The 20,274-nt window shown below is 41.4% G+C and overlaps 1 protein-coding gene across 1 annotated transcript in view; it reads left to right on the forward strand.

Moving 5' to 3' along the window:
- TGM6 (transglutaminase 6) overlaps positions 1-11,125 on the forward strand; it is a 37,690-nt gene extending 26,565 nt beyond the window's left edge. The window contains exons 11-13 of the mRNA XM_086333105.1: positions 6,642-6,796; positions 7,160-7,293; positions 8,456-11,125. Coding sequence (XP_086189231.1) covers positions 6,642-6,796; positions 7,160-7,293; positions 8,456-8,609 — 443 coding nt within the window. The 3' untranslated portion in view covers positions 8,610-11,125. The remainder of the gene's footprint in view (positions 1-6,641; positions 6,797-7,159; positions 7,294-8,455) is intronic.
- Positions 11,126-20,274: the final 9,149 nt, after the last annotated feature.

A 20,274-nucleotide genomic window follows, 5' to 3' on the forward strand; every position in this document is an offset into this window, starting at 1 on the left:
GACTGAATAATAAGGATAATAATAAAAGTGCACAATCATCTCGTGGCAAACATGTAATGCTCAAGTGTTCCCACTCAGTTTGAATACTTACCAATGAATAAATACCTGCTGGGAGCATTTCATAACATGTGGAATATGTCTTGTGTTACCTTTTTAAAATCCAACAAATTTTGGAGCTCATCTGGCTCTAGTGTTTCTCAAGAGACCAGTAAGAGGTGTTTATTAAGTGCCTACCTATGTGAGACCCTGTCCTGAGAATTCTGCAGGCATCAGGCACAACCTACAACCACCCTGAATCCTCTCCCCTCTCCTCTTATCCCATATATTCTCTATCTCTCCCTCTCTCTCTCATACACTTTCTGAACCCTAAGGATTCAATCAAAGACATTGTTCTCTGAACCACTTTTCCAGTAAGTGAAGCTTGTGTTATTTGACAAGGTGTGAAAATATGTGAAGGAGGTGTCCCATATTTTTTGCTTTTCTCTCACTTATTTTTCACAGAATCTAAATCACAAAATAACACTTCACAAGGATTTATTGATTAACATACACTTTTTCCTGACTTTTTTTCTTATTAAAAGTAATGCATATTCATTAAAGATTTAGCACAAGGGAAAGATCACCTATGATCCTGCCACCCACCTACAAATTGTTAACATGTTTTCCTTCCAAATTTTTAAAGCCTGTTGCTTTTTGAAAAACTCATTAGTGCTCTGCTCTTTTCATATTACATTATAATATAAATATTTTTATAAGCTCTTCACTCACATCATTTTAACAGATGTATAATCTGTAAATAAATATGTGGTGATTTATTTTATCTGTTACCTTCTTTGAGGTAGTTATTATCTATTGCTATTTTTTAATTAATTCATTTATTTTAATTGAAGGCTAATTATTTCACAACATTGTAGTGGTTTTTGCCATACATTGACATGAATCAGCCATGAGTGTACTTGTGTCCCCCATCCTGCTATTTTTAAAAAAAGACTAAAGTAAGCACTCGGAGAAAGCAATGGCACCCCACTCCAGTACTCTTGCCTGGAAAATCGAATGGACGGAGGAGCCTGGTAGGCTGCAGTCCATGGGGCTGCTAAGAGTTGGACACGACTGGGCGACTTCACTTTCACTTTTCACTTTCATGCACTGGAGAAGGAAATGGCAACCCACTCCAGTGTTCTTGCCTGGAGAATCTCAGGGACAGGGCAGCCTGGTGGGCTGCCGTCTATGGGGTCACACAGAGTCGGACACGACTGAGGTGACTTAGCAGCAGCAGCAAGCACTCTGGTGAAAAAAATTCCTGTATTCTGGTCTAGATTTTTGGGCTGCTTTTTTTCAGAATAGCTTCACAAACATGGAATTACTAAGCCAAATGGTGTAACTATTAATATATGTAATTTATTAAAAATTTATAATTTTTAAATTAACAGTCTTTTTAAAGCAGTTTTTGTTCCAGAAAAATGATCAGAAAGTCCCAAGAGTTTCCATATATTCCCTCACCACCTCCCATCTTCCCGTGTTACTAACATCTTGCAAGAGTGTGGTACATTTGTTACAATTGACTGATACTGGTACATTATCATTAACTAAAGTCCATAGTCTAGGGTTCATTCTGTATTGTACATTCCGTGGGTTTTGACAAGTGTGTGACGTGTATCCAACATTAGAATATCACACAGAATAGTTTCACTGCCCTAAAATTCCCTGCTCTTCCTCTATTTACTTCTCCCTCCCTTGCCTCAAATCTCTGGCAACCACTGATCTTTTAACTGTCACCACAGTTCTGCTTTTCCCAAATGTCATATCGTTGAAATCATATAGTGTGCAGCCATTTCTGGTTGGATTCTTTCACTTAGGAAGGTATATTTAAGATTCCTCCATGGCTTTTTATAGCTTGACAGCTCATTTCTTGTCATCACTGAATTTCCTTTATATGGATATACCACAGTTGACTGACCCATTCACCTACTGAAGAATACCTTGATTGCTTCCAAGTTTTGGCAATCATGGATCAAGCTGCGATAAACATCCATGTGCAGGTTTTTGTGTGAAGATAAGTTTTCAACTTATATGGGTAAATACTGAGGAGTATGATTGCTAATGGTATGATAAGAATATATTCAGTTTTCTAAGAAGCTGCCAAAGTTATCTTCCAACGTGGCTCTAACACTTTGCATTCCCACCATTAATGAATGGCAGTTCATGAATGAAGAGCTCCTCATCCTTTCCAGCATTTGGTGGTGTCAGTATTTTGGGTTCTTGCCATTCTAATAGATATGTGGTCCTATCTCATTGTTTCAATTTGAAATTTCACAATGATGTATGATGTGAGCATCTTTTCTTGTGCATCTGTACATCTTTGGTGAGTTGTCTGTATAGATTTTTTGCTCATCTTTTAATCATGTTGTTCATTTTCTTATTGAAGTTTCAGTTCTTTGTATATTTTGTATAATAGTCCTTTATCAGATGTGTATTTTGCAGATATTTTCTCCCAGTTTGTGGCTTGTCTTCTCATTTTCTTGACAGTCCTTCCACAGAGCAGGAGTTCTTAATTTTAATCAAGTGCAACTTATCAATTTTTTCTTTCATGGATCATGCCTTTGGTGTTGTATCTAAAAAATTAGTCATCATCATCATACCCAAGATTATCTAGGTTTTCTCATTTGTTATTGTCTAGACATGTTATAGTTTCACAGTTTGCATTCAGGCTTAAGATCAATGTTGATTTCATGTTCGTAAAGTGGTTAAGGTATGTGTCTAGAATCTGTTTTTAAATGCGGATGTCTAGCTGTTCCAGCACCATATATTAAAAAGACTATCTTTTCTCCATTTTATTTGCATTGCTCCTTTGTCAAAGATCAGCTGGCTGTATTTGTGTGGATCTACTTCTGAGTTCTGTTTTGTTCCACTGATTTATTTGTCTATTCTTTCATTAATACCACACTGTTTTGATTACTGTAGTTTTATACTAAGTCTTGAAGTCAGGTAATGTTGATCCTCTGATGTTCTTTTCCTTCAATATGATGTTAACTATTCTGGGTCTTTTGCCTCTTCACATAAATCAGTTTAGAATCAGTTTGTTGAAATACATTAAATAACTTTTTGAGATTCTGATGGGTTTACCTTGTCTGTAGATCAAGTGGGGAAGAACTGACGTCTTGATAGTATTGAGTCTTCCTATCCATGAACATGGAATATCTCTCCATTAATTAATTTAGTCTTTGATTTCTTTCATCAGTTTTTTTGTTTGTTTGTTTAGCTTTCCTCATATATGTATATCTTTGACATATTGTTAGATTAATGCCTGAGTTTTTCATTTTGGTGCTGCTAATATAAGTGGAATTTTTAACTTCAAATTGACTAGTTTATTGCTGGTATTTTAAAAAAGTGACTGAATTTTGCATGTTAACCTTATATCTTGTGTCCTTGCTATAATTATAATTAGTATAATTACTTTGAGGAGTTTTTTGTTGCTGATTATTTCAGATTTTCTACATAGATGATCATGTCATCTATGAACAGTTTCATTTCTGTCTTCCAAATATATACACCTTTTATTTCCTTTTCTTGTATTTTTGTCTTAGCTGGGACTTCTAGTCCAGTGTTGAAAAGGAGTTGTGAGAGAGACATCCATGCCTTGTTCCTTCTTAGTAGGAAAGCTTTGAGTTTCTCACTATTAAGTATGTTGTTAGTTGTAGGTTTTTGTAGTTTTTTTTTTTTTTTTTGGAGTAATAGTTATGTAGATGTTCTTTGTCAAGTTGAAAACTTCCTCAACTATTCCTAGTTTTCTGAGAATTTTAGTCATGAAATGGTGCTAGATTTTGTCAAATTCTTCCTCTGCATCTGCTGATATGCTCATGTGACTTTTGTTCTTTAGCCTATTGATGTGATAGGTTACATTAGTTGACTTTGGAATGTTGAGCCAACCTCATATACCTGTAATAAATCCCACTTGGTCAATATATATAATTCATTTTATACATTGTTGGATTCATTTTGCTAACATTTTGCTGAGGATTTTTGCATCAGTGTTCATGAGAAATATTGGTCTGTAATTTCCTTTTCCTATAATGTCTTTGGTTTTGGTATTAGAGTAATGCTGCCCTCATAGAATGGGTTAGGAAGTATTCCTTCTGCTTCCATCTTCTGGAAGAGTTTGTAGAGAATTGATGGCATTTCTTCCTTAAATGCTTGGAAGAATTCACCAGTGAACTCATCTGGGCACAATGTTTTATGTTTTAAAAGGTTATTCACTATTGATTCTTTGATTCACTATTGATTTCTTAAATAAAAATAGACCTGTTCAGATTGTATATTTCTTCTTCTGTGACTTTTGGCAGAAAATGTATTCAAGGAATTGGTACATTTCATCTAGGTTATAAAGTTTGTGGGCATATAGTTCTTCATAATATTAATTATCCTTTTAATATCCATGGGACCTATAGTGATATCACCTCTTTCATTTCTGTTGTTAGTAATTTGTGTCTTCTCCTTTTTTCTTATTTAACCTGGCTGGAGACTTATCAGTTTTATTGATCATTTTTTAAGAAAACAGCTTTTGGTTTTGTTGATTTTCTCTTTTGATTTCTTGTTTTTAATTTTATTGATTTCTGATTTAAATTTTTTCTAAATTTTATTTCTCTCTCTCTTTTTTTTTTTTTTTTGCTTACTTTGGATTTAATTTGCTCTTCTTTTTCTAATTTCTTAAGATGGAAATTTAAGATTTGTTGATTTTAGGTCTTTCTTCTTTTTTAATATCTGTATTCAGTGCTACAAATTTCTATATAAGCAATGCTTTACTGCATTCCACAAATTGTTATATTTTCATTTAGTTCAAAATGTTTTTAAATTTTTTGATGTATGTTCCTTGACCTAAGTGTCATTTAGAAGTGTGTGGCTTAATCTCCAAATATTCTGGAGCCATCCAGCTATCTTTCTGTTACTGATATCAAGTTTAACTCTATTTTGGTCTGAGAGGATACACTGTTTAATTTTTATTCTTTAAAATTTGTTCATGTGTTATTCATAGCCCACAATGTGATCATTCTTGGGGAACATTCAGTATGAACTTGAGAAGGATGTGTATTCTGCTCTTGTTGGATGAAGTAGTCTATAGTCATCAGTTCTATCTAATGGTTGATGGGACTGTTGGGAACATTTGTTAATGAACAGAGTCTCAGCTTTTATTAGATTGTCAATGGAGTTCATGATCCAGAGAACTTAATGAAGCTCTCTTCTGAATATTGTATGAAACAGTCTTTCTCTTCCCTTCTCCCATGGTCTGAACTAATATCCAAAGCTCTCTTCATGTGCATAAGTGGGAGTATCTGGTGATTCTTTACTCTGGAGCCGTAAAATTTGCACTTCTAATAAGTTCCCTGGAGATGCTGATGCTGCTGGCCCCAGGACCACACTTTGAGAACCACTCATCTCCTACCATACACGGAAAAAATGACATAACATATATAAAGTATTTCTAACAATTCCTACCACTAAAGAACATTTAATTTATGGTAGTGATCATCAGTATTGTTGATGTTATTATAAGATGGGAATAATAATACTTGCTCATGCAATTGTTGTGAGGATTAAATGAGATAATCCCCGAATGTGCTTGCAAGTCCCTAGCACACTTTAATCTCTCAGTAAAATTTAGCTTTTAAAATTATTAATTATTATTATTGTTGTAGTAAAGATTCTCCTGGTAGAACCTGCTAGACTTAGAGAACCTGTTAAGGTAGAACTTTGACTCGTGGATCTTTCAAGAAGCATGTGTTATACTCAAAGCTCTGAGGAACAGAGAGTTTGAAACATTTATGGATCTTTTCCACAGGGTGAATATTCAGACACCTTTGGGGACAGGAAGGAAACAGAAATAAAAGAAGCAGTGGCAATAGAACAGTAGGGGATGGTAGAGCTTAGGCAAACTGGAAAGAATGTGTTGTACCTTAAAGAAAAAATATACAGTGATCAAATATATATATATGACTAACAGTCACCTATGGCCTGTGTGACACGTGCTCAAAAGAAGAGATTACATAAGCAGGGAGTTTGTGGCTGATGAGAAAGAGACAGACATGGTCAGAACCATAGGCGCTCCGAAGGCAGAGGGTACAAGATCATTGGGTAAGTGCATCAGTGAAGGCTTTCCACAGCTGGTGGAACTGGGCCTTACTGGGGAGAGAGGATTTAGAGAAGCTGTAAGGAGTTGGCCTCCACATTAAGTAGGAAGCTTGATGGAGGCCTTTGGCCTCCTTCTTCTCTGCACCTGGGACATAGTAGGTGCTCATTGAACAGTGAGTGAATTCCTGATGGATGAATCACTAATGGATTGTGATATCTCCACCTGAAATGATTGGGGGAATTTTAAACACATCTCCAGAAGCTCTTAGAGAGACAGCCTGGTGTCATGGTAGCTGACTGGCCTGAATTTGAATCCTACCTTATCCTGGCCCCTTGATGTACTTGCTATGTGACACTGGACAAGAAATTACCCTCTCTGAGCCTTAGGTTTCTTAACCTGTGAACTGATGATAATAATGACTGTCTCACATTGGTTGCAAGGTTCTTAGAGTTCCTCTTCTGGGTTCTTTGAAAAAGAACACTGGACTCCCAACTCCCACCTCTGCTTTCCCTTCCAGAGAAAAAGATCCCAATTGCAATATCTTATTCTCAATATAAGGAAGACCTGACAGAGGACAAGAAGATCCTGTTGGCTGCCATGTGCCTTGTGACCAAAGGAGAGAAGCTCCTGGTGGAGAAGGACATTACTCTGGAGGACTTCATTACCATCAAGGTGACTACTGTCTGGATCGGCCACCTGTTCCTGCCAGGCCCCCTTCAGATCTGAAGGAGGGCATCAGAGGCTGGGGATTTGTGCTTTTAGCTCTAGCTTCAGCTCTCAAGGGTGGGGACAAGTGGTGTGAATGGAGAGGAAGGAGTTTGTGATGGACAGGGAGGCCTGGCGTGCTGCGATTCATGGGGTCGCAAAGAGTCGGACACAACTGAGTGACTGAACTGACTGACTGACTCAGTGATGGGGTAGGTAGAAGCAAAGGATAGCCAAGTTTAACTCCCCATTCCCTGACCCAGCCAGGATCGTGGGTTTCCTGGGAGAATGAGGAGGAGGGAGTATGACTTATGGATATTGTCCCTCTAGGTACTTGGCCCAGCCGTGGTGGGAGTGGCAGTTGGAGTAGAAGTGATGGTGCTTAACCCGCTCTCGGAGAGAGTGAAAGACTGTTCGCTAATGGTGGAGGGCAGTGGCCTTCTCCAGGGACAGCTCAGCATCGAGTAAGTGTCAGCCGGGGTGGGAGGGCCACCTTCCATATAAAACAGGCCGTAAAGACACTGCCAGCAAGGGGAGGAGGAAGAAACCAGCCCACTGCCTAGACACATCAGTCTTTCATTTCTTCATTTATTTATTTAATCATTTAACTTATTCAATCATGTAACTCATCCACTCATTCACATTCATATTTTCTCTCATTTACCCATTTATGTATTCATTTACTCACTCTTATTCATTTACTCTCTCCTTCACTCACTCATTCACTCTTCTAGTCATGTTTTCACTCATTCATTCATTTATCTGCTCAACTCAGTTTTGACTGGTTCATTCATCCATATTATTTCTTTAATTCGCTCACTTATTTACCTATTCATTCACACTCATTCATTCATTTATACATTCATTCACTCATTCACACATATTCGAATTATCCGTGTACTCACCTATTTGCTTATTCATTCTCAGTCATTCATTCACTCATTCATTCTTTCATTCATTCGCTCAGTCACACTCATATGGTCCTGTACCCTGACTCATATGTCAACTGCTGGAAACACCAAGATGAACAGATGGAGTTCTGCCTGGAGAAGGACTCTAGCAACATATGGCCCTTCAAATGAAGACAGTGTGATTTGTGCAAAAGGATGGATTCCCCAAAATCTAGGGGCCCAGAGGCAGCCTTTGAGTGGGAGTGGGGTGGGACCAGGGGAAAGCCCCAGCAGAACTGATATTTAAACTGGACTTTAAATGATGACTTGGGGAGCTTTTCAGGTATCAAGAAGGGTGGAGAGCTTCCCAGTCAAAGGTCTCTATGGCTGGTATTGTCAAGGAAAGTCTCCTGGAAGAAGAAAAAGTTAATCTGGGCCTTGGATGTAATTGGAATGGGAAGGGCACCCTAGGTAGGAGGAACAATCCATCCAAAAGCCTAGAGGAGGGTAAGTATAAGGTATGTTCAGGGCACGGGGAGGAGACTAGCCTGACTGGTTGAAATAAGTGAGAAGTAATGGAAGGGCCCACTAAGCTGAAAGCACATTGAAAGGCTTGAATGTCAAGCCACAAAGTATGACCTGATCCTGAGGGCTCTGGAGTGCCATGGACTGGCAGACCAGGCTCAGGAAGGAGACATGACTGATGGTCTGTCTTTCTTCCATCTTCTTTCCCCAGTGTGCCCAGCCTGGATCCCCAAGAGAAGGCCTCGGTCCAATTCAAGATCACCCCCTTCAAGAGCGGCCCACGGCAGCTGCAGGTAGACTTCGTCAGCCCCCACTTCCCGGACATCAAGGGCTTTGTGATCATCCACGTGGCCACAGCTAAATGACAGGCATGAAGGGCTGAGAAGGGAGGAGAAGGTCCCTATTCCTCTCCTGTCCACTTCTCTGCCCTTCCCATATGGGAGTCAGGAGGCCTGGATTCCAGTCCCACTTCAGCTTTTGCCCTACTCTGTGAACTTGGGCAAGGCCCTCCTTTCCTGAGTCTCAGTTTTCTCATCTGTAAAATGAGGTGTTAGACTCAGTAACCCTTAAACTTTGGGTCTCCCACCTCCATCTCATCACCCTCGCTGCTGGGAGACTGATGAATTGAGTGTCACAGTAACTTGACCCACCCAGCTGTGCCACCTCCTGCCAGTTCACCATCACCCTGGCTGATCCCTGTGCTCACCTTGCTTGTCTGTCAACTCTTCAATGCTCTGACCAGAGCCAGATCAAGAAACTCCTCCTAGCTCTGACAGGGAACCCAAAAGTGTTGGCACTGACACCTAAACATTCCTCAACACTTCCACCCTACACAGAGGAGAGAACCTTGCTTATGACCATGGGGTGAGCTAGAGGCAGATCTGGGGCCCATGTACATGCCATTTACACCAGCAAAATTATACCCCACAGTCATGTTCCTGAAAAGCATTGGGCTTAAAGTGATGTGAGAATTTCCCTCAGTGAAGACACGGGCCTAGCAGCTGGGGGCCGGGGGAGGGTTACTGCTGCCTGAAAGAAGTTGAAGATAGAGGAGGGATCATCGAGTGTTGGGGGATAGAGCCCCAAATCTAATCTAGCTATGGTCACATATGACCAGCTCAGTACACCAAGTGTTTATTTACTTCTTAGAAACTAGAGTAGTGTTGACTTTGAAAAATCTCCCCAGCAGCTTACCCTACATACAATTACATACTCTCTTAGTGTCAAAGCAGAACAGGAATTACTAGGATGAGGAGTAGAGAGGACACCACAAGGCCCTGAAGATGACTGCATCAGACATGGAAATCGGCTTCGAAATGCTCTAGATAGCCAAGGAACTGTAACTAAGCATATAATTTAAGTAATCTGAGCAACAACAAAACAGGCAGATCTGCAGTGAGACACCTCCTGGACATGATTCGGGTGAGAACAATTCATGTAGTGGGTCTTTGCAAAAAGGTGGTCAGACAAACACATAAACAGTGTCTGATGGGTGATCTTAGTGACCAAAGCCTTATGAAGACATCTCTCTGGTGATTCCACACAACACGGGGACAGCTTGGAGAATCCGGACGAGTGGGTACATTTAATGTATCAGGTCCTCAGTTCCAGGACCCCTCTCCAAACCATCCAGAGGTTTTGAATGCTGATCCATAGAGTGGCTCAATGGTAAAGAATCCACCTACAACACAGGAGACATGAATTCTATCCCTAGGTCAAGAAGATCCCCTGGAGGAGGAAATGGCAACCCTCTCCAGTATTCTTGCCTGGGAAATCCCATGGACAGAGTAGCCTGGTGGGCTACAGTCCATGGGGTTGCAAAAGAATCAGACACAACTTAGCAACTAAATAACAGCCCATATAAGAAAGGCAGGTGGAGGTTCAGAGGAGGCAGCCCTTTCCTTAAGATTGAGCAACAGGAATGGGCCTTGGGAGCTGCAAACACCAACTTCTGCCTGTAAACACCAGCTGTCTATCTTTCTTAAGTTCAATTGTCACACGTTGAGCTTCCCAGGAAACTGACTCTGAGATGGGGTTTAGGATGCTGGGTGTTGACTGAAGGGTGACCTTGGGATCAACCCTCATGGAAGGGAAGGGGAGGAAGAAGGAGAAAGGAGATATCAACCCATGATACAGGCCCAGTGACAGCCTGGTTGTACCCACAGGCATGTGTTTGAAGAAGGGAAAGTAGCTGAAGGTGATGGGGGTACCTGCCAGGTAGTCATGTCTCTAGTTCGACCCCTTTGCACTCTCAGCTGGGCCAAGGTAGTGCTTCACTGGGACAAAACTGACCAGGTCCTTACAGCTCCAGCTGAAAGCAGAAGACACCCCAGCAGCCAATGAAAGCACCATGGTCAGAGGTTGGATATGTGGGGACGTTGAGAGAAGATGGCCCAAGGGAGAGTGTGGATGGAAATTCTACTTTGGAAGCTGCAAAGAAAAATGCACAGGTAGCGATTACCTGTCAGGTGGTAGGGCAACACCCTGACAGCGCCCTTCATGGAGAAAGGCCAAACAGGGATTTCAAGATTGCAAAACCTTAGTCAGCTGGCTGTGGGGACCATGGCTCAGGCCTCCATGGTCCTTTGAGTGGTCTCTTAAACATCACCATAACCTTTAGGGAGGCTCTCAACACTGAGTTAGGGCATGCTCTGGCTTTCTCATGCCAGAGAGGCCTCCGAGCCTTTAGATCGGGGGTTGGCAAGCTTTTACTGTCAAGGACCAGATAGTGAATACCTGGGACTCTGCAGGCCATACGATCTCTGTTCCAACTACTTCACTCTGCTGTCACAGCGTGCAAGCAGCCATAAGCAAGAGGTAGACAAATAAGTGTGGATGTGTTGCAATAAAGCTGTATTTATAAAAACAGGTGGCATCCTAAGTTTGGCCCACAGGTTGTGATTTGCTGACTCTGCTGCAGAACAACAGGCTGGCTTACCTGCTTGCTCCAGGACTGAGTCCTGATGCCAGGCTACACTCAGCCTAAGATCAAGCCCCTACCTGGACTGAGGCCAAGCCCTGAGCAGGCCTCACAAGGAACTCAGATGAGGTTCCAGCTTGTGCTCATGACCTTAGATGGAACCATCACTAGTCATGATTGATTAGCCTGGGTTAGACCCTGATGCTAGAATGAGTCCTAGATTTTGGCCTCACATTGAGTCCTGGTTCCTACCACAGCTAAACTATGACTTGATTAACCCTAGATCAAACCCTGACCTAGCTCCAGACAATCCTAGTCCCAGAAAGCTCTAATCCTGACTTGTGATTAACTCCTGAACCCAGGCTGAATCCTGGTCCCAAACAGAATTCTGATCCCACATTAAGCCTTGATCCAGCCTCATTTCAAGTCCTGACCTCCATCAGACCCCAGCTAGATTGAGCTCTAGGCCTTGGCTTTGGATTTAGAATCCAGATCCAAGATTCTCAAATGGGGACCCACACACCCCTTCAGTATATTTGATGTCATTTAGCAAACATGACCTGTCTTCTTGCACCAGGGGTCTGAGTTCACCTTCCTTTTCCTTTGAGGTACTTGGGAAGAAATATTTGAGAAGCATGGTGAAGTCCTGGATCCTTCCAGCTCTGTTGTTCTGTGAGAGTGTGCGCTCACAGCCCACTTCTCCAGGAATAAATATAAAAGCCTGGCAGCTGACCAGGGCTCTCTCCTCACCCTGTGCATTCACTCCTCTTACATGTTTGCCAAGAACAGAAGGAGCTCTGCTGAACACCTGCCACCAAGGCAGGAGATCATCTCCCACTCTTACTACAAAGGACACTCCTGTCAGCAGGGAGGCTCCATGTGTCATCCAAGATGGTATCATCTTATGGGGGCCCCAGATACCTCAATCTCCCTGCAAACACCAACTACCCATCTCCCTTAAGCTCAGATGTTCTAGACTGAGCTTCCCAGGAAGCTGACTCTGGGATAGAACTTAGGGTGCAGGGTGTTGACTGAGGGGTGACCTAGGGATCAACCTCATGGAAGAGGGTTGGAAGGAAGAGAAAGGACCAGAGAAGAAATCAACCCATGATGCAGGCCTAGTGACAGCCTGGGTACATATGGGCAGCTCTAGAGCTAGAATGACCTGTCAGAGTTATCCCAGCTTTAGCTGACATGGCTGGGCCTTTTTATCTACCATCATCTGCCACCAATTTGGCCCAAAATGAGCATGACTTTGGGCAGCTCTACAGCTAAGGCCTGGAGAAGGCGATGGCACCCCACTCTAGTACTCTTGCCTGGAAAATCCCATGGACGGAGGAGCCCAGTAGGCTGCAGTCCATGGGGTCGCTCAGAGTCAGAAAGGACTGAGCGACTTCACTTTCACTTTTCACCTTCATGCATTGGAGAAGGAAATGGCAACCCACTCCAGTATTCTTGCCTGGAGAATCCCAGGGACAGGGGAGCCTGGTGGGCTGCCATCTATGGGGTCGCAAAGAGTCGGACACGACTGAAGCAACTTAGCAGCAGCAGCAGCACAGCTAAGGCCATTCTGAAAGTGGCCGACAGCCGAGGGTTGTCTGCAGACAGCACTTCTAGCATTTGGGGAAAGAAGTCCTCCACTGATGGATGGTCTGGATAGCACATCTGCCTGTCCACCACCTTGCAGTCTGCTCAACCCAAGGACAGAGTGGTGAGATCCCAAGTTCCCTGCACTAAGGGGATTACCTTCCAGCTGGTATGCAGAGGTATTCAATCACATTTTTAAAAGTATAAAAAGTAAAGTGAGAGACACAGGTAAATAAGTAAGCAAGTTTTTAAGTAAATAAGTTAATTAAATTTAGTGACACATGACAAAAAACAAATAAATAAAACTAAAGGCCATCTGTCCCCAGATGGTGGGGAGATAATGGCATCAGAGAAAGATTCTCTGAGGAAGTGACGTTTAAGCTGAAATTTTGATAATAAAAATAATGATCAAAATCTAAATGAGTGTGTTTCCTAGAGAGTTCCTTACATGCCAGAAACTGTTTCAAGTACTTTACACATACTAACTTATTTAATGGTGGTAGAGCCTTGGGCAGTGTCATAACCATGTGATTTATGCTACGACATGGTTGCGAATGTTCCTATTACCACTCACTGTGTAACAAACCAACCCATAAAGGCTCAAAATAATTACCATAATTATTTTTCTCATGGGCATGTATGGATGTGAGAGTTGGACTGTGAAGAAAGCTGAGCGCCGAAGAATTGATGCTTTTGAACTGTGGTGTTGGAGAAGACTACTGAGAGTCCCTTGGACTGCAAGGAGATCCAACTAGTCCATTCTGAAGGAGATCAGCCCTGGGTGTTCATTGGAAGGACTGATGCTGAAGCTGAAACTCCAGTACTTTGGCCACCTCATGCGAAGAGCTGACCCATTGGAAAAGACTCTGATGCTGGGAGGGATTGGGGGCAGGAGGAGAAGGGGATGACAGAGGATGAGATGGCTGGATGGCATCACTGACTCGATGGACGTGAGTTTGAGTGAACTCCAGGAGTTGGTGATGGACAGGGAGGCCTGGCGTGCTGCGATTCATGGGGTCCCAAAGAGTTGGACACAACTGAGCAACTGAACTGACTGAACTGGTAGAGACAGCCACCTCTGCTCAACCTAATGAAGCTGGGGCTGCTCAAAAACTAGGTCTGGGATCATTTGAAGGCTTGTTTACTCACATTTCTGGTGTCAGTGCTGGCTGTTGGCTGACCCTAGGCTGTGGATATGGGCCAAAACATGTACCTACTACCTCTCCACATAGCCTGGGCTTCCTCACAACATGGTGGTTGGGTTTCAAGGGGAGTAGCTCATGAAAGAGTCAGATGGAAGCCATATTGCCCTTATGACCTGGGATTGGGGGTCAACAGTGTCACTCTGCCATATTCTAGTCATCAAAGAAGTTACAAAGTTTCTCTTGGTTCAAGGGGAGGAGAAATAGACGCAATTCATGATAAGAAGTGGAAAGATTCTGGAAGAGTTTATAGGGTTGGAAATACTGCTGTAGATAGTTTTGGAAATAAGTAGTCTGCCATACTGTTACCTGCTGCCTGCTTTTTAATTCTGTGGATACTCATGGAATCCCATATTTCCCTGTGTCTGGCCTGTTAGCATCCTCTCTAATCTATACATAATTTTGACTCCATCGCCTCTTGCCTAAGTCGACAAGAGTCAGTTTTTGTTTTTGTTTTTATTGGTTGCAACCAAGAACCTTGACTCACCCAGGCAGTGAGGTAGAGGTAGAAATAAGCATGATGTGTCTAGGGGACAAAGAGAAAGCCAGTGCACCCAAAGTGTCATGCAGCTCAATACCTTCCTTCTAACATTGGTCAGTGGCCCAATCTTCAATTCCTGTATAGCAACCAACAAGGGGGGATTCAGAGGCCAGTACCTTGAACGTGACCACTTCAATAGCTTCTCATTTATGTCATCTTTTCAGTAGGCCTAAAAGGCTGTCCCTCAGAAAGATCCTTGGCATGCTATCTATTGGTCTGGCAGAGTGGGTTATCAGACTCTTTTTTTTTATCTCCCCCAAATTGTTACATGCCCCTCTGTAGTCAATCCCTTCCCTCCAATTTATGACTCTTTCTTAAATTGAAGCAAAAAAGGCAGAGGGTGATTGTGGTAGTGGTGATGCTCATGTTAGTCAGGGTTCTCTACAGAAACAGAATCAATAGGAGATTTTTTATATATATGTATATATAAATATATATGATTTGTCAGCCTCCATAGTTGTGTGAGCCAATTCCTTAATCAAATGCATTTCTATGTACCATCAATGACTAATCCAAACTAAAATTTAAAATATATTTATAATCACTAAAAAAAATTAAATGTAAAGTTAACAAAACATATGTATTTATATGCTGAAAACTATAAAATGTTGGTGAAAGAAATCAAAGAAGACCCAAATAAATGGAGAGACATACCATGTTCATAAATTGAAAGCCTCAACATAATTAAAAAGTCAGTTCTACTCAAACTGATATACAGTTTTAATGCAATTTCTATCAAAATTCCAAGCAGAAAAACTGATAAATTAGACTTCATCAAAAATCAAACATTTGCTCTGCAAAAAGATTCTGTTAAGAGAATGAAAAGACAAGCTACACATTGGAAGAAAATGTTTGCAAACCACATATCTGACAAAGAACTAGCATTTAGAATATGTAAAGAACAGCATAAAAGCTCTCTAAGAAAACCTGAAAATCTATAAACTTTTCCTTGAGTAGGATAGAGATGGCAAACAAGCACATGAAAAGATGTTAATGTTGTTAGACATTCAGTTCATTTCAGTTCAGTCGCTCAGTCGTGTCTGACTCTTTGCGACCCCATGAATCGCAGCACGCCAGGCCTCCCTGTCTATCACCAACTCCCGGAGTTCACTCAAACTCACGTCCATCGAGTCGGTGATGCTATCCAGCCATCTCATCCTCTGTCATCCCCTTTTCCTCCTGCCCCCAATCCCTCCCAGCATCAGAGTCTTTTCCAATGAGTCAACTCTTCGCATGAGGTGGCCAAAGTACTGGAGTTTCAGCTTCAGCATCATTCCTTCCAAAGAACACTCAGGACTGATCTCCTTCAGAATGGACTAGTTGGATCTCCTTGCAGCCCAAGGGACTCTCAAGCATCTTCTCCAACACCACAGTTCAAAAGCATCAATTCTTCAGCGCTCAGCTTTCTTCACAGTCCAACTCTCAAATCCATACTTGACCACTGGAAAAACCATAGCCTTAACTAGATGGACCTTTGTTGTCAAAGTAATGTCTCTGCTTTTCAATATGCTATCTAGGTTGGTCATAACTTTCCTTCCAAGGAGTATTAGACATTAGGAAATTACAAATTAAAACCACAATGAGATAGCACTACATACCAACAAAATGGCTTTAAAAATAGTGACAATGCCAAATGCTGGCAAGGATACTGAGGAACATGATAACTCTTTACATTGCTGGGGTAAATGAAATGTTACAGCTACTTTGTAAAATAGTTTGGCAACAACAACAAAAAAACATTGGGGTACACGTGTCTCTTTCCCTTCTGGTTTCATCAGCAGATGAATGGATAAGAAAGCTATGGTACATATACACAATGGAGTATTACTCAGCCATTAAAAAGAATACATTTGAATCAGTTCTAATGAGGTGGATGAAACTGGAGCCTATTATACAGAGTGAAGTAAGCCAGAAGGAAAAACATAAATACAGTATACTAACGCATATATATGGAATTTAGAAAGATGGTAACAATAACCTGGTGTACGAGACAGCAAAAGAGACACTGATGTGTAGAACAGTCTTATGGACTCTGTGGGAGAGGGAGAGGGTGGGAAGATTTGGGAGAATGGCAATGAAACATGTAAAATATCATGTAGGAAACGAGTTGCCAGTCCAGGTTCGTTGCACAATGCTGGATGCTTGGGGCTGGTGCACTGGGACGGCCCAGAGGGATGGTGTGGGGAGGGAGGAGGGAGGGGGGTTCAGGATGGGGATCACATGTATACCTGTGGCAGACTCATTTTGATGTTTGGCAAAGCTAATACAATTATGTGGAGTTTAAAAATAAAATAAAATTAGAAAAAAAAAATAATAAAGAAAAATAAATAAATAAAATGCAAAACACACACACACACAAACACACACACAAAACCCTTTTTTAAAAAACATGCAACTAACATAACTCAACAATTGTACTCTTGGCACTTATTCCAAGAAATGAAAAATGTGATCACATAAAAACCTGTACATAAATATTTATTGCAGCTTGATTTGTAGTAGACCCAAATGGAAAGCAACCTAGATGTCTTTCAGCTGGTGAGTAGTTAAACTGTGGTATATCCATATTGTGGAATACTACTTAGCAATAAAAAAGGAACAGACTTGATACATGCAACACCTGGAAGAATCTCCTAGAACCATGCTGAGTGAAAAAAGTCAATTCTAAAATGTCACCTGCTATCTGATCCCATGTACAATCATCCCTCAGTATCTAGAGGGACTGGTTCCAGGACCCTCTCAGATGCCAGAATCCAAGGACACTAAAGTCCCTTGTACAAAACAGCACAGTACTGTCAACTGTCTTCATCCAGAGATTTTGCATCCATGAATTCAATCAGTTGCAGAATGTCAGTCCATGGTTGGTGGAATCCATGAAAGTGGAACCCATAGATGCAGAGAGCCAACAGTATGTAACATTCTTGAAGTGACAAAGTCATAGAAATAGAGAAGAGATTAGTGGTTGCCAGAGGTTAAGGAGGTAGTTGAAGGTGAATGAGTGTGTGTATAAAAGGGCATAACAAGGATCCTTGTGATGGGATATTCTCTCTCTTGACTGCTTCGTTAATATCCTGGTTGTGATACCATACAAGATGTTTTGCCAGATGCTACCACTAGGGGAAACCAGGTAAAGAATATGTGCATCTCTCCATATTGCTTCTTACAGATGCATGTGAATCTATACTTATCTCAAAATAAAAAGTTTAATCTGAAAAATAATTGATTGAGGCTCTTTTTGTTGTCTGGCAATTAGTCTGTCCTTGAGAACGTTCCACGTGTGCCTGAGAAGAATGTGTGTTCTGTTGTTGTTGGGTGTTCTACAGATTTGTTAGGTCAACATAATGATAATAGCTGCTTTGAAGTCTTGTTCTACTAAGTCTAACATCTGGGTCCCCAAAGAGATTGTGTTATTGACTGCTTTCTTCTCTGTAGGAGTCACACTTTCCTGGGTGTGGGTATGTGTGTATGTGTGTGTTGCATGTCTTATACTTTCTGTTGAAGATTGGACATTTTATGTATCATTGCAACTCTGAATTCTAATCCCACCAGAAGGGGTGATTGTTAGTAGTGTTTTTTGTGTGTGTCCTGGATTTGTTTGCCTGGATTAATTCCATGAAATCTATTTCCCTCACATTGTGCGCCGATGTCTTTACTTAGGGTTCTTTTTAATTCTTGCTTTTACTTTTAAGCCTGACTTCCTAGAGGTCACTCTTGGCCAACATATGATTAGTCAGAGGTTGTGCTGAAAGCACCTTGAGCCAGTAAAACACCCATTCTTTGCTGATGGATCTGTGAGTGGTTTAGAGAACGTGTTTAAAGTTCAAGCAACTTTCAAGGAGGGGGGGTCCACATTTTATGCTCTGTGTTTACAGTACCTCACCTTCAACAAGGAAGGAGCAGCTGGCTGCTGTCCTCTCTGGTCTCTCCGTAGGAGCTCACAGCCTTGAGCATGAGCACAGCCTTTCAGACCACCAGGAATTAAGCAGAGATCTTACAAAGATCCACTCTGGTTGACTCCTACCTAGATCTCCCTTGTTAAATTTCTGGCTGGTTTATCTGTCTGTTGCTTGCCCCAACCATTACAGAGACCTTAGGTTAGCTGTGCTGTTGGCCTTCTCTAATTATTTGCCACTGATGTCACTGCTGATTTTTACAACCACTCTGGCAAGTGGTTCTGTACTCTTCTCCCATAAAGTCTGTCCCTTTCATTAGCCTTCATGGCCTACCATGTCCTCATAGGACTACAGAGGTGGGGGTGGTGGGTAGTGGGAGAACAGCTCATATGCCATGAATTCCCATTGTTCATATTGAGGCTTGGTAGATGTTCTTAAATAAATGTTTCTCAAGTTGTTGTGTCTAACATAACATATCCAAACTGAATCTCTGACTCCTGTCCTTTCCCACTGTTAGTGGAACCTCCTTCTTTCCAGCTTTTCAGGTCAAAAACCTTGGAATTATTCAAAATGTGGCCGAGATCATGGAGTAGGAAGACCCTGAGATTACCTTGTCCTATGAGCACACCAAAATTATAAGTATTTATTCTTTATGAGAATGACCTGAAAAATAGCAGAAAAGACTTTCTATAACTGAAGACACAAAGAAGAAACTACAATTAGAAAGGAAGGAGGGGGTGGAGATGCAGTATAGTCAAGACTCACCCACCTGGGTAGGTAACCTCAAATAGAAGGATAACCACAATTGGAGAGGTTTCCCCCAAGGAGCAAGGGGTGTGAGGCCCACATCAAGCTCCCTAGTCTGGAGGTCCTGAAGCAGAAAGATGAGCTCCCAGAAGCCTGGATTTGAAGACCAATGGGGCTTGAGTATGGGAAAGCAAGGGCTGTAGGAACCAGAGACTTCATTCAAAATCTTGCCCACAAATCTGAGGCCCAACTCAGAAAGAGTAATATAAGGATCCTGGGTCAGACCCATTTACTGATCTTGGAAAGCCTCCTGGAGACGCAGGAGGTAACTGGGACTCCCCTTGGGGAAAGGGATGTTCATGATGACCATTTTTGAGTTTGTTCTACTACAAGGACAGTACTGTTGGCTGGCGCCATTTTGGAGTCCTCCCTATAGGGTCCATCCCTCTAAATGATGAAAGGAAGAAACCTATAAGCATGAATACTCTATCCAGAAAGGCTATCATTCAGACTTTATAGTTTCACAGACAAGCAAAGCTAAAAGAGTTCAGCAACACTACACCAGCTTCACAAGAAACATTAAAGGGATTTCTCTAAGTAGAAAAGAAAATACCACAATCAGAAAAAATGAAAATTACAAAAGGAAAATCTCATTCGTAAAGGCAAACATACAGTAAAGGTAGTAGATCAACCAATTATAAATTTAGTAGGAAAGTTACAAGACAAAATCAGTGAAACCACCTATATCCACAATAGGTAGTTAAGGGATACACACAAAAAATGATGTAAAATATGATGCCAAAAACACTGACTATGGGGAGAGTAAAAATGCAAGATTGTAAGAATGCATTCAAACTGAAAAGAACATCAACTTAAAATAGTCACATATATGTATGTGTGTGTATATATAGTTATATATATAGTTGTATATGAACCAAAAACCTATAATGGATACACACCAAAAAATGAAAAGATTCCAAAATAACACTGAAGATAACCATCAAATCACAAATGAAGAGAGCAAAAGAAGGAACAAAAAACTTTCAATACAGAAACAACCAAAAGATACTAAACAACATAGCAATAAGAACAGTTGTTTTTCAGTCACTCAGTTGTGTCCGACTCTTTGCGACAACATGG

The sequence above is a fragment of the Bos grunniens genome, chromosome 13 (assembly GCF_055505025.1).
Source record: "Bos grunniens cultivar Pamir isolate PY7600 chromosome 13, Bosgru_T2T1.0, whole genome shotgun sequence".
NCBI lineage: Eukaryota > Metazoa > Chordata > Mammalia > Artiodactyla > Bovidae > Bos > Bos grunniens.